The sequence below is a fragment of the Acomys minous genome (genome assembly GCF_964271855.1).
Source record: "Acomys minous genome assembly, chromosome: 4".
NCBI lineage: Eukaryota > Metazoa > Chordata > Mammalia > Rodentia > Muridae > Acomys > Acomys minous.
In genome coordinates, this window is record NC_140486.1 from 11,425,220 (window position 1) to 11,438,552 (window position 13,333).

The following is a 13,333-nucleotide window of genomic DNA, read 5'->3' on the forward strand; positions in this document are numbered from 1 at the left end:
CGACCCTGTTTGTTCATCAAGCCCTGCACTGGAAGTTTGGCTGTGGGAGAGTGGCCTGAGCTGCTCTCAGGAGAGCTGTGGATATACAGAGGCCATGGAAAAGCGATCTGCTCCACTGCCTTCTCCAGCCTCCAGCGCCCTGGGAGCCTCTGGCCTACCATGAGTGAGGACTCACATGGACACTGGAAGACAGAAAAGGACCATCCTGACCTTCAGCTCCTCAGGAAAACCCTATTCACAAAGCTTGTCCACTTGCCCCACCACTACCTTCTTGGCCTGCTCCATTTTCCCCAGAGTTCTCACTTCTCTATTGGACAGAAAGAGAGCGAGCACTCACTCACAAGGACAAGGCTTTGGCCGGTTTTGTTAACAGCTGCCGTTACAGAGTCCAGGGCAGGCCTGCCTGGAGAAACCTCACAGACATTCACTGAGTAAAAAGTCTGACCTCCTTTCCTAAGGAAAGATGGACACTATGCCCCAAATTTCCCACAGGGTTGAGAATACACATTTCCTAGTTTTCTTTTCTGTATTTCTCCAGGATAAAAGTTTCATCCATTGGGTCCTCATTTTTCCCATCAGTTGCCTCCCAGAACCACAGGACTAGGACAACCGGAAACCCTCGCCCCACCCCCATGTCTCCTCTCCCCATACCAGGAGGTAAGACTCAGGCACCACGTGACACCTCTTCCTTCCTCTGGCCTCTCCTTCCTATTAGTCCCCCATTCTCCCTCTCCTATTGGACAAGAGGCCCCACCTAGCCAGCCCCACCCAACCCCCGCCCCACCCACCCCAGTGCATACATTTCTGGATCTCCACCACTTCGCTGGGATAAAGCTCCACCTCCAGACGCCCATCAGCCTGGTTCTTATCCAGCCAGCGATTGGCAGGGAAGGTGTACTGCTTGCCTTGGCGGGGCACGCGGATCTGGACGCTCCCCAGGAACCAGCCGGCATGCATGCCAGTGCTGTCATGCCCAATCACCAGCCTGTTGATCTGGAAGGAAACTCCAGAAAGAGTGTGTGAACAGCAGTGTGCAGAAATAATCAAGCCTTCACCTCCCTGAGCACTGGGGCAAAAAAAAAAAAAAAAAAAAAAAAAAAAATCTCCCCTCATATGGGGCCTTCAGATCCATGGGAAAAAGCTCTATTCTGGCAATCAGGAACCTAGGGGTCAGCCTACCCCGGTGGTCTTTTCCTGCCCAGAGGCTCCATGCTCTCCTCCCTAATCTGACTCACTTCCAGGGTCAGTGGCAGAAGCATGTAAGGGGGTAGAGTCGGCGAGGACTTTGAAACCTGTTAGGTTTACAAACGAGGCTGTGGCCGCAGAAGCAGTGAAGTGCTCTGCCTGTCTGGCGACTGTCAGTGCTTCACACTGGTTTGATGTGAAGTAATAACAGCATTGTGCACATTTCCGCATTGTTTCTTCGTCATCTGCATCCTGTAGGGTGATAGAATTTGCAGGCAAGGTCTCTGGACATGGTGGTTCCCTGTCTAGTCTGCTCTTACTCTTGGACCCAAGGAACATTGTTCTCCAGCCATTAACAGCCTATAGTTGCTTGCTTTGCTATTTGACACGGCAACATCTTTGCCTGTAGACAACAGAGATGAGCGCTCAGATGGTCCCATCAGCATCCTTACGTGTCGTTGGTTTCTCAGGGTGTGAACTGCTTTCATTTTTGTGGAGCTGCTGTACACAGGGTAACTTTAACATTAGAAGGGATCAGCAGATGGCCTCTGGGAATCCTTCCAGCCCTGAGCTCTTCTCTGTAATGGTTTAGAGGGTGACACTAACGTTGACTGTTGCTCACAGTCCACATTTAGACACTTGTCCACTCAGGCCCTGGTTTTTTGCTTTCCCACATCCTAAGTGCCTCTTTGCAGCTGTTTATGAAATACTGCCACAGCTGAGTGTGTGCAGCGCAAGCCCCTGCAATGGCTAGGAGAAAACCAGCTAAGATTATAATGCCCGAGAGCCCTCAAATGCAAAGAGGAAGAGCAAGGACAAGGGCACGTGTCTGCTAGTGAGAGGGCTTTAGGCTCCCTAAGGACATGGATTGTCACTCAAGCATACATCACCTTGGACTGGAGGTGTCGTCACTGCTTAACAGCATATACCTGGCCTGACTATAAGCATGTGGGTGTTTTTAACATATGCAGTACTAACAGCAATCCCCAGGCACCTCCATCAGTCGGAATGAGAAAACTGATGAAAAGGTTCAGTAACTTGCACTTAGCAGCTCAGTGGAAATGCTAGGCTCCCAAGCTCTTGGCCGCACTATTCACTGAGGGGGGTTTCACTAACCTGAGGACAGGTCTCCATGGCTTTCTACTGTCAACCCCTCCCCTCAGGCACCCAGACATCCTTCAGCAAAGGGAACAAACTATTTCGTTTCACAATTATTGATTCGGCTTAAAATGTAAATGCACTTGAAGTTCATTAACCTCAATGGATAAGTGACTGTCACGAGATCTTTCCCTAGAATGTGGATTGACGAGAGAGGAGAGCTCTAGAACACCTGAAAGAGGGGGAAGCACCCACAGGAGAGGAGGGATGGACATGATGAGGTCCCGAAGGGAATGCCCCACGCAAGTGCTCATCAGGTGACACTTGGAGATTGGTAGGTGTGACACAAATCCTGATGCAAACAACTTGGACTGTGTCCCCAATGCTAGTGTCATCATTTAAGCCAGTCTCTCCAGGTGAAGTCAGGAAAGAGTGTCACCTGGACCAGACCCTCCCTGATCAGGCTACTTCTTGACTGAGTGTCAACCTTGACCTATAAAGACTTAAGCAAATCACTAGTAGAGTTTAAGTGGCTCACAGGCACATTTCTAGAATGACCCTTGGCCCCTTACCTGAGAAAACTCAGTGCTGTCAATACAACTGGCTATTGGTCCCAGTCTAGCTGAGCTTTCAGCCCAGCTCCTGGCTCTGGAGTCTTGGAGCATAAGAACCTAATACTGATAGAGGGTGATTAGCAAACTCAGTTGTGTTCCCCATTGTCTGCTCTTCCCCTCACCCCCTTCTCTCTACTCTAATGCTGGCCAGCTCCTACTGACCATCCTCTTAGCTTTTCTCCCTACTTTAAGTTCCTTGCAAACCTCTGTTCAACTCAGTTGAATTCAGTTTACTCTGGCTCTGCTTTTTCCCTCTGTTGCAGTCATCTGCCTTCCCAGTTAGTGGCCAGCTTGCTCAGACGGCCCACAGCAAGGCCACATGAAACCTTGAGACACAGACTCTAGGGACCAATTTCTCAAGGCAGCATTTCTCAGGAGTGCCCATGAAGTATGCACTTTGGAACACAAGTCAGAAGCACACTCAAGTCTGGGATTGGGAAATATTTTTAGCCCTTCCATTTGGTTCTTTCTTCTCTCTTTTCCCTCCCTGAACCCAGTGTCCTCTCCTCTAGAATCCCTGCTCCATCTATACTAATCCTGGCAATATAGGCAAAATCACTGGGTGTAAAGTTACTAAAAATGTGTATTATGGCCCCAAAGAGGTTCTAGAACCGTAACTACTGCTCATGCATCTGCAGCTGCTCTGGCCATGGGGGAAATGAAATACCTCACTAACAGCCCTGAAGTGTGCAGTTCTTTCCCCTCAGAATGGGCTCACCCATGTGCACAGCAGCGCAGATGTGAATGTTGATGTGGACGCATACAGGTCAGTGTAGGAACACGGTGGGTCGATATCACCTAATTCTAGGATGGACACTTACAGTTCCAATATTCAGGGTCTCCAGTGTAAACTCATCAACGCGGCCACGTTCAAAGTAGTCTTTGAGGTTGTTGTCAGAGACAAGAAGAACCTGCTTGATGGTGTCAGCTTTTTCTCCATAGAGTTTGATGTACACCCTGGAATCGGTGCTGGCTCCAGAGACATCCCCGGTCTTTACACTGATGTGGTAGCGGAAGTCTGAACAAGCAGAGGCAGAGAGAGACGGGGAAGCTAGTGCAGGCTGTACAAGGAGCGAGGTGTTGAAAAGGAGGGGAGGGAAGACCCAGGCTAGGGGTCAGAACCGTGGAGTCTGGAACCTGGATCCTGTAACTGGGAGTAAGGGCTCCCTCCATCTCCGTGGAGCCCCCTCATCTATTAAACCAGGGCCTCACCTCCTCCTATTCTGTAGGAGATGAATGTGCTGAGAGTAGGAGAGTAAATTTTAGACAAGAGCACCCACATTTCAGAGACAAAGCATCTCCAGAAACCCCCTGATCCAACTTCTGATGGGGGAGGAATTGGCGCTAAAGGCAATAGCGCTTTCTAGTATTTATCACTTTGGGCACACATTCTATGCCATTACTACAAGTGCTGTCATCCTAGCCTGGTGCAAAGCTCAGGTCAAGTGCTTGACACAGGCGGTAACAGTGAAGTCATCCAGGAGTAAACCCTTGATATGTATTTAAAGCTGTACCCTGCCTTAATGGAACATCATGTAACGTCTCATTTTATCTCCCAGAAATCTTTGCACCAGCCTGTGTGCAAGGATAAAGAGCACCAGAGGAAATGATAAGTTATGGAAGAGCACGAGCCGCACTCTAGTTGTCCAGGTAGGTCCCAGGGTTGTCTCTTAGACAAAGGAGAAAGATTTCAAGGCCCATCACCCATTGCTTCTTCGGGGGGGGGTCTTTCCAGTGGAATTAGGGGTCTGGAGAAAACAAGCTGAGATGCCATGCCTGGGGCTATCTGCAGCCTAGCCCTTGTCAGATCAGCTCCACCAGTGACGTCCATGGGCACTGGAAGAAACAATGATGAAAGATGCTGCAGGAGCAGACGTCTTCCTTATGCCCCTTTCCGTGCAAACTTTGTCCAAGGCTATGACGAGGAGAGCAGAAGGGTGGGGGCCCTATGCAATGGTGAGATGAGAGGGCTGCTGAAGCGGGAAGAACGGCCATCTAAGGTAGAGATGCTCTGGGAACTGGTCCTGGCCACAAGTCTGAGTGTTCTGGTCATGGCGTGTCCTCTTGTCGGAAGCATGGGTGACCTCTCCTCTCGAGCACTTCCCTGTCCCCCCACCCCACCCCCCATTTTAGGCTCTGTGATGCTGAGCCCAACACTGGGTATTCCACTTCCAGTTGTGCGATCTGACCTTAGTAAAGGTAAATGTCAGTGTCTATGTCTTCCAGACCTTGGTTTCCCCATCTGACAAATGGACAGCCTCAGCCCTGCCTCCCCTTGGGGGGTTATTGCAGGGCTCCGATGAGCTACACCCTGGAAACATGAAATGCTGCATTGTTGGGATTCTGGGCATATTTTTCTTTTAAATTTCATCTAAAGCTCATGATCAAAACATGGGGCATCTGAACACACAACACTAGGAAGGAGACCAGGGCTCCAGGACAAGGCTCAGCATTTAAAGGTCCTTATTCAACAGTCCCTTCAGAATGCACCTCTGCTCACAAAGCATTGGTCCATGTGCTTGGAGCCACAGCTGGTGTTATTGTTCTTATTACTCTGTTGACACATATGCATTCAGGGCCTAACACCACGCCGCACTTGGGCTGTGCATTCAAGCACAGACAATCAAGAGTCTTCCGGACCACAAGCGCCTCTTTTCTCTACCACCCTGAGCTACTTTTCATGAGATATAGTGAAGATGCATCTTCTTTGAGCTGAGGAACGGCTACTGTCATGCCCAGTGGACACCCATCACCTGGCCATCAGGACAACTCACTCTTGAGCGTGGCATTGCTGTCACTGGGTAGCAACTCTCGAACCAGCTGTCCATCATCCTTGTCTTTGTCCAGCCACCTTGAGAGAAAGGGGATGGGGGAGTGTTAGGTTTTTTGCATGGGATGGACAGACACTCCAATCATCACATGCCTGGTGCAGAGTCACCAGGGAGGCCCAGAGCTTTGAGTTCAGCAAAAGAGAGTGGGTCCCTGAGATCTCCTAGCAAAGTATTGCAAGCCAAACCAGAAGAGGGGGACTCTGTAGAAGGCTGGCTGCTGGCCGAGTTTGTAAAGATGGCAAGATAATGGCCAGAAAACAAGAGATGAGCATCCCAGGGGAAAAAATATCCTGGGATGGAAAGTCTAGAAGTTGCTAAAAGGCCCACATAGACAGAACTCAGGAAGTGAGAAACAGAGTTGCTGGGCAAGGTCACAGGATCATGATAAAAGGCCACTGCTGTTGTCAAACACATTTTCTCAGGGTCAACTGTGAGTTTGTGACCCTGTGACAAGGGCTCTAAATGGGAGAAAGCAGAAAGGGGGCCCATTAGGAGGGCCCAGCTCAGGCTACTCAAAGCCTACAATAGGACAGAGAAGATAGGATAGACTGACTATACCAGGTACTGAGCGCAGGGCTGGGCAAAGTGAGCGCCATAAGGAGTTAGAGAAAGAAGAAGGGTTCGCAGTGACGGGGTTGGACTGGAACCTTCAATAACAGGTGAGGTTTGACTTCACGAAAAGATAAGTCTGTGGCCTTCTGGGCTCAGGTCCGCTATCTATCCCTTGTCAATGTGTCATAGTAAGCATGGCCCTCTGCTGGTGGTCCCCCAGAGGAAGAAATGGGGGACATCCACCAAGACACTGTCCCCTTAGAACACAGAGGCCATGCCTGAGAAACAAACCCTGTGCAAACATGAGTTGTTTATAGGCCGTAGGCAGGCTAGTTTGTAACCTAGTGCCAATCACGTGCTCCAGGGTGAGGCATGACCCCACAGAGAACTGGGGTGAGTGTCCTGGGATTGAGGCAGCAGCAGAGTGGTTCTGACATACAACAACCCAAACTGAATTAAAGAAAATTATAATAAGAATGATAAATATAAGAATTAATAATAATAATAATAATAATAATAATAATAATAATAATAATAATAATAATAAATCCAAGGTGGCAGTGCTTGCCTGTGCTGTGTGGGTGACTTCACATTAGTCTTAGCTCTGAGCACACAATATGCATAATTTTCCTGCATATGTTATCACATGTAATGACGCCAATGCAACCTGAAGCTCTTTGGACCCAATCTGAGACCACTGTATGTTGTGAATTACAGTGTTTTTTTTATTGTACATACAACTCCTTTCTGCTCTCACAGAAGCATAATGGCTTCCTCGTGAAACACAAAGACTTTTAATATTTTCCTACCATCGTTTCTCAGTAAAATGCCAAATCAGAATTTATTTGGATTTTATTGTGTTAGAACATCTAAGTTTTATAGTTGATGTTTGAATTTCTGACTTGAGTTTGACTTAAAGGTTATCAGATGAACGTTGGCTTGGTGTTAAAACAGAATTTCCGGCAACTTCTGAAACAATCCTAAATATCTTTCTGCCCTTTTGCACTACCTATTTGTGCAAAGCAGAGTTATCGACATTGACAGTTAGAAAGCCAAGATGTCAGTCAGTGAAGATTTTCACGGGACATGCCCCTTGGGCTAGTGTCTAGATATAAGTGAGTATATACCATTTGACTCTTTCTGCTTCTGGGTTAACTCACTCATTATGATCATTTCTAGTTCAATCCATTTGTCAGTCATAGTCATAGGGGAGGGGAGTAAGGGGAAAATGGGAGGGAGGGAGGAATGGGAGGATATAAGGGATGGGATAACAATTGAGATGTAATATGAATAAATTAATAAAATATTTTTTAAAAAGATATCAGTCAGTTCTAAAAAGTACTGAAGGTACTCTACAGACAATATTTAAGTTTTTCTTGTAAAAATAAACAAATGTATATACCTCATTAGCAAATTAGATAACCAATTTAAAAAATAATTTTAAAATTGATTGTATCTAAAAAATGGTAAAAATGTATGTATTCCAAAAATTGTATGTATTTCAAATAGTTATTTTACTACAGATTTCTTTATGATTTAGTATTCATAATATTGGCTTTGTATAGCTATTTTACTGACCTAGACACCCAGGATAACATATAAATTTCTTGGGCAAAAAGAGACCATGAACCTTGTGTTAGAGACTCACAGAGACCAAGCCCATTTTGTCTCGGCAGAGTATCTCCCCATTTCATGCCTTGATGCTTGTCTTCAAAGCCCTTCCCTTCACACTGCTGAGCAGGCAGAGCTCTCCAAGCCTGTGATGATGGAATATTCAATATTATAATAAAAATATCTCTTGCATTCTAAAAGACTGGAACTTTAGTTGGCCCTCACAGGCAAGGTTGGTAGTACATCAGTAGGGCACCTAAGACTTAAGTCTGTGATCCTACTGTGTACAACACACCTGTTTAACTTGTCTTTAAGAAAATAGTGTAACACCAATCTCACTTGCTTTAGACTTCCCATTAGCTTTTACAACCTAAGCAAGCATAGTTGTGAGCTTAGTTATCAACTCTTCATGCCGCTGACCCAAGAGTAATACATGTGCGTTTATATGTATGAGTGTTATAACTATTTGCTGAAAACAGAAGATAGGCTGAAGGCTGCCTTATAAAATGAATATCCCTTATTCCCCTCCCTTATGACTGTTCCTGAGGGGGATTACCTCCCCCTGTATATGTTCATAGGGTATCAAGTCTCTTCTTGGTAACCTGCTGTCCTTCCTCTGAGTGCCACCAGGTCTCCCCCTCCAGGGGACATGGTCAAAGTTGAGGCACCAGAGTATGTGAGAAAGTAAAATCCCACTCTCCACTCTACTGTGGAGAATGTTCTGTCCATTGTCTAGATCTGGGTAGGGGTTTAAGGTTTACAGCCTGTATTGTCCTTGGCTGGTGCCTTAGTTTGAGCGGGACCCCTGTGCCCAAATCTGCCTATCATAATGTTCTACTTGTAGGCTTCTAGGACCCTCTGGATCCTTCTACTTTGCCATTCTCCCATGGTTCTCTCATCTAGAGTCCCACTAGAATGTCCTCCCCTCTGTCTCAGTTTCCTGGTAATGGGAGGGAGGGAAGAATGGGAGGATACAAGGGATGGGATAATCATTGAGATGTAACAAGAATAAATTAATAAAGTAAAAAAAAAAAACAGGCCCACAGGCAGACCTACCTAATCCAAACATTCCTCATTGAAAGTGGCTTCCCATGCCTGGTGGCACTCAGAGGAAAGATAATAGGTCACCAAGGAGAGACTTGATACTGTATGAGCATATACAGGGGGAGGAGATCCCCCTCAGACACAGACTTAGGGGAGGGGAGGGGAGTAGGGGGGAAGTGGGAGGAAGGGAGGAATGGGAGGATACATGGGATGGGCTAACAACTGAGATGTAATATGAATAAATTAATTAAAAAGAAAAAAATAAAAATAAAAAATAAATAAATAAATAAATAAATTTAAAGAAACAAAAAAAATAAATAAAATAAAATAAAATGAATATCCACTGTAAATGCTGGAAGTGGCATTTGAACATATGGCTTCACGGTGTCTGCTTGCTATCTGGGTCAGCTGGGGTCAATGGTGGTCTCTTGTAAAACTCTGTGTCCCTCATTCCTCCCCCACGGATAGTCTGTGCTGCCCAACAAAAGAGAGAGCAAAGCCCTCTGCTAGGGACATGAAGACTCAGAGCCAGGGACAGACAAGTTCACAAGATGGAATTCAGGCCAGCACAGATTCAAACTCAGACAACAGACAGACTGGAACAACATGATTCCAAGAGGGAGAAGTAAAGAATTCAAATCCTGCCTCTCTTTAGGTGAAATTATACCAAGGGTGAGCTTTTAAATTTATTTTCTTTAATGATACCCCTATACATTATTGGTGACTGAGTTTGCGCTTAATGCAGTCAAACAGACACACAAGCTTATAAAGGAAGTCAAGGCTTCTTTTCCTCCCTGCCCCTTCTGGCACACAGCTCAGGACTCCCAAAGAGCCAATGAGGCCACACCATGCTTTCTTCATCTCTTCTCATTTAGCCCAAATCCCAAGAGCCTCCACTCCCCAGGGACCATGCCATCAGCTTGTGTTAGCTAACACTAAAATGCTGTTCACTCATGCAGGGTTTAGGGCTATGATGGAGAGATGAAACAGAGACTCCAAAACACACAGGTTTGTGGTGGCATCCTAAGCCTTGGTGACACAGGATATTGAAACCACAGACTGCTATCTACAGTCACGTAAATCGAACCATTGTGGCTTTCCCTTTCTCTGTCTTGCCAAGGTCACTGACGGCTCCCTTAGTCACAGAGCCTGCAGGAGAGATGGCTGGCGCGTCGCCTGGCCATTGATGGAAGCAGATAGGTCACCAGCCACCAGAAAATCCCGCCTGTTGTTCCTTGTCCCTTCCATTCACCTAGCCCTTAGTCCTTCCCAATTGGTAAAAGGCAACCATGACACATCCTTTTGTTGCTACCCAAATACTTTTGAGGTATTAATAGACGTAGCTTTAAAAAGCTATTTCCTTTCAGCTTCAAATGCTTCAACCTAGTTTTGCCATGAGGTGTTGCTAAATAGATGTCAGCATGCTGGTAGCTTCACGACTGTCTCCTAGGAGCCCACAGGAGTCTGCACACTACACACACACACACAGAGAGAGAGAGAGAGAGAGAGAGAGAGAGAGAGAGAGAGAGAGAGAGAGAGAGGAGGGAGAGAGAGACATACATACACACACTTGAAATGGCTCAAAACTGCTTTGCCCTCCCTACCATGAGAATTAAGCAGATCAGGTGAAGAGTGAATCCCTGTGTGAGCTCAGGCCCCAAGTTAATCTGGCGGCGTGCTCCTCCCAGGTATTCACACAAGTGACTGAGAAACACTGGGCTTTCGCAAAATACTGATATTTCTCCTTGTTCTAAAATGTCTCTGTTGACAACTTTAGGAATCACCAGGAGCTGCTGGCTGTGCACGGAATGCTTCAGGAAAAATCACACAGCAAGTCCTCTCTCTTAAGTTGGATGAAGGGAATGCAAACAAAGTCAGCTTGGTGGCATCCTACGCATTGGTGACACAAGATTTGGGGACCACAAACTGCTAGCTACAGTCCCTTAAGTGAAGCCATTGGGATTTTCCCTGTCTGTCTTGCCAAGGTCACTGAGCTCCCATTGTCACAGAGCCTGCAGGAGAGACAGCCTGAAATGATGTGACCAGGGAAGAGATGCGGTTGGATTATTCAAACTATAATCCAACTTGTATCCACATTCATTCTATATCTAACTAGTTCTCCAATATCCCACTTAATTTCATCATGTTGGCACTAGGTGTGCACTGGAGCACCTCTGTCTATCAGGGGTGAAGGAGAAATGTGAAACTCAGCTCTACACATCTCCTACAAGGCCAACTCCTTCTTGCAGCAGCTGCCACCTTGTGCCACTGTTTTTCTTATAGTTCCTAGTAAGGGGCATGAGGCTTTCTCCAGTACAAGCTGGAAGAAAGGGTGGCAAAGGACATATGTACCTGAGGCATGGAAACTCCACATTGTCGCTCTCAGGCTGCCCTTCCTCTCTCACCAACACCCTGTCCAGGTACCAGCCGCTGCCTGAGCCTTTGCCATCGTGTCTGATCCTCACTCGCTTCACCTTCCTCATCGTGACAGACTCAATGGTAAACTCGTCAGCCTTCAGGAAGAAAAAAAAAAGTAAGCAAAGTCATGTAGAGGGTGGTTCCCTTGAGACCCAACACCAAGTGGGTCCACACTCTGGAAGTCAGAAAGCAGAGCTGAAAGGATGAGGCACAGCTCTTTACACGTGTGCACAAGCTACTGCAGGGAACAGAAATATAAAACACATGCAGCGATCATGTCATTGGCCCTCCCCAGATGGACAGAGTCTACCTGCAACCTCCTGGTCAGAAGGGCTTTAGCAGAACAGCCTGCAGGTGCCCAACCTTGGGTTGGCTCAGACAGAGTCCTCCATTTGCATCCCAAGGCTCACCCCTCCCTCACCAAGTAAAGGGTAAATGGAGGCGGGAAGAGCAAAGACATCTACCAATCCCTTTCACCTGTAACTCCTCACCAACTTCACATCACTGAAGCACTGACTCTTTACTGGGCATCTACTATATGTTGTGAGCCACATCTGACCCTCACTCAGTCTATCGGTTCTTTATAATCGTCATAATAGCAGGCCACGGGTAGGCATCCTTTCCCTCCTTTTAGATACAAAGAAAGTATGGCACAGGAGGGTGGAGTGAGTGGTCCAAGGCTGACTTTCCCTGGACCTATTTGGTTCCTTCTGCACTGCTTTACAGCCCTTGGGCTGACAGTAAATACACTTGATGGTTAGTGTAACATAGGGTTATACCTAACACGTTATAGCGTGCCTAGCAATGCACCTCAGTTCTCTCACATCTATGTTCAGTGTTTTTCTTGGTTTCTCTTTAAAAAAAAAAACATATGAACAAGCTGCCCCCAGTGACCATGCCTAATAGAGAATATTTATTTTCTTCTGGTTTCTTCCAGTCTGGGTCCTCTAGGACACGCTTGAAATGCCCAGTGTCTTTCCCAACCTGAGGAGTGCATAGGAGACCACATTTTCCCTATGGTGGCTCTCTGGCCTCTAGCTGCACAGCACAGGGAGCCCTGCAGCTGCCATCTAGGTTAGCAAATGCAGTGAGCCAAGTGCTCAGGTAACCAATCAACCAGGCATTTCTGTGCCCTGAAGTGGCTCCTACCTGGATTCCTTAGACTCTACTGCCCTCATTCAGTTATTATCTCATTGCTGAGGTCCTATCACTAGCCATCAGCTCTACTTTGAAAGCGTAGGGAAGACAGGACAAAGCCGGGGTGGGTTGGCACTGCAACTTACATTGCCTTTCTCAAACAGGTCCGTGTTGTTCCTGCAGTTGTAAAGCAGTCGCTCTCCCGTGTCCCCCACATCACCAAAAAGGCAGAGGTAGACGTTGGCATCAGTCCCTGCACCTTCGAGTTCCCCTGTGCACACAGTCACACGGTAGCGGGCCACTGACAGACAGAAATGGGACACCATTGGCTGGCTGCTTCTGTTCCCATGCCTAAGTTCTCCATCCACCTCTTCTGTCACCTAGGAAGTCATCCATTACCTCCCAACCGTCCCAAACCCCACTGCAGTGAGCCACTTGGGAGCTAAGCTCTGGCTTAGACAGACCAGAGGCTCTTAATGACCATCAGTCATCAAAAACCCATGGGAACTGTTTACAAGAATTCACATTCCTGAGGCCTACTTCAGACTTCCCAGACCTTAATTTCCAGAGGTAAGACTCTTAAATCTGCAGGGAACAGAAATATGAAATATATGTAACGATTGCCTCATTGTCCCTTCCCATATGGGCCAAGCCTAACTACAGCCTCCTGATCAGAGTTATTAATAAGCCCCCTCTGTGGAGTCTTGGATGAAAAGAAAAGAGTGACACTTCAAGCTAAGGTTCAGTGGAAATGGAGAGAAGGCAACAGTTACACTGATGATGTAATTTAGGGACAATTGTTGGTAATGAGTCAGAAAGAGAGAAGTCAGCTTTTGGTTTGAG

General features: G+C 46.9%; 1 protein-coding gene across 1 annotated transcript in view; it reads right to left on the reverse strand.

The window, feature by feature from the left end:
- The window catches only part of LOC311595787 (lipoxygenase homology domain-containing protein 1-like), a gene marked incomplete at its 3' end in the record, with an annotated part of 76,104 nt that overhangs the window by 36,069 nt on the left and 26,702 nt on the right, over positions 1-13,333 (reverse strand). The window contains exons 8-12 of the mRNA XM_084778754.1: positions 12,637-12,791; positions 11,288-11,448; positions 5,672-5,748; positions 3,719-3,915; positions 801-993 (exon numbers count right to left, since the gene is read on the reverse strand). Coding sequence (XP_084634880.1) covers positions 801-993; positions 3,719-3,915; positions 5,672-5,748; positions 11,288-11,448; positions 12,637-12,791 — 783 coding nt within the window. The remainder of the gene's footprint in view (positions 1-800; positions 994-3,718; positions 3,916-5,671; positions 5,749-11,287; positions 11,449-12,636; positions 12,792-13,333) is intronic.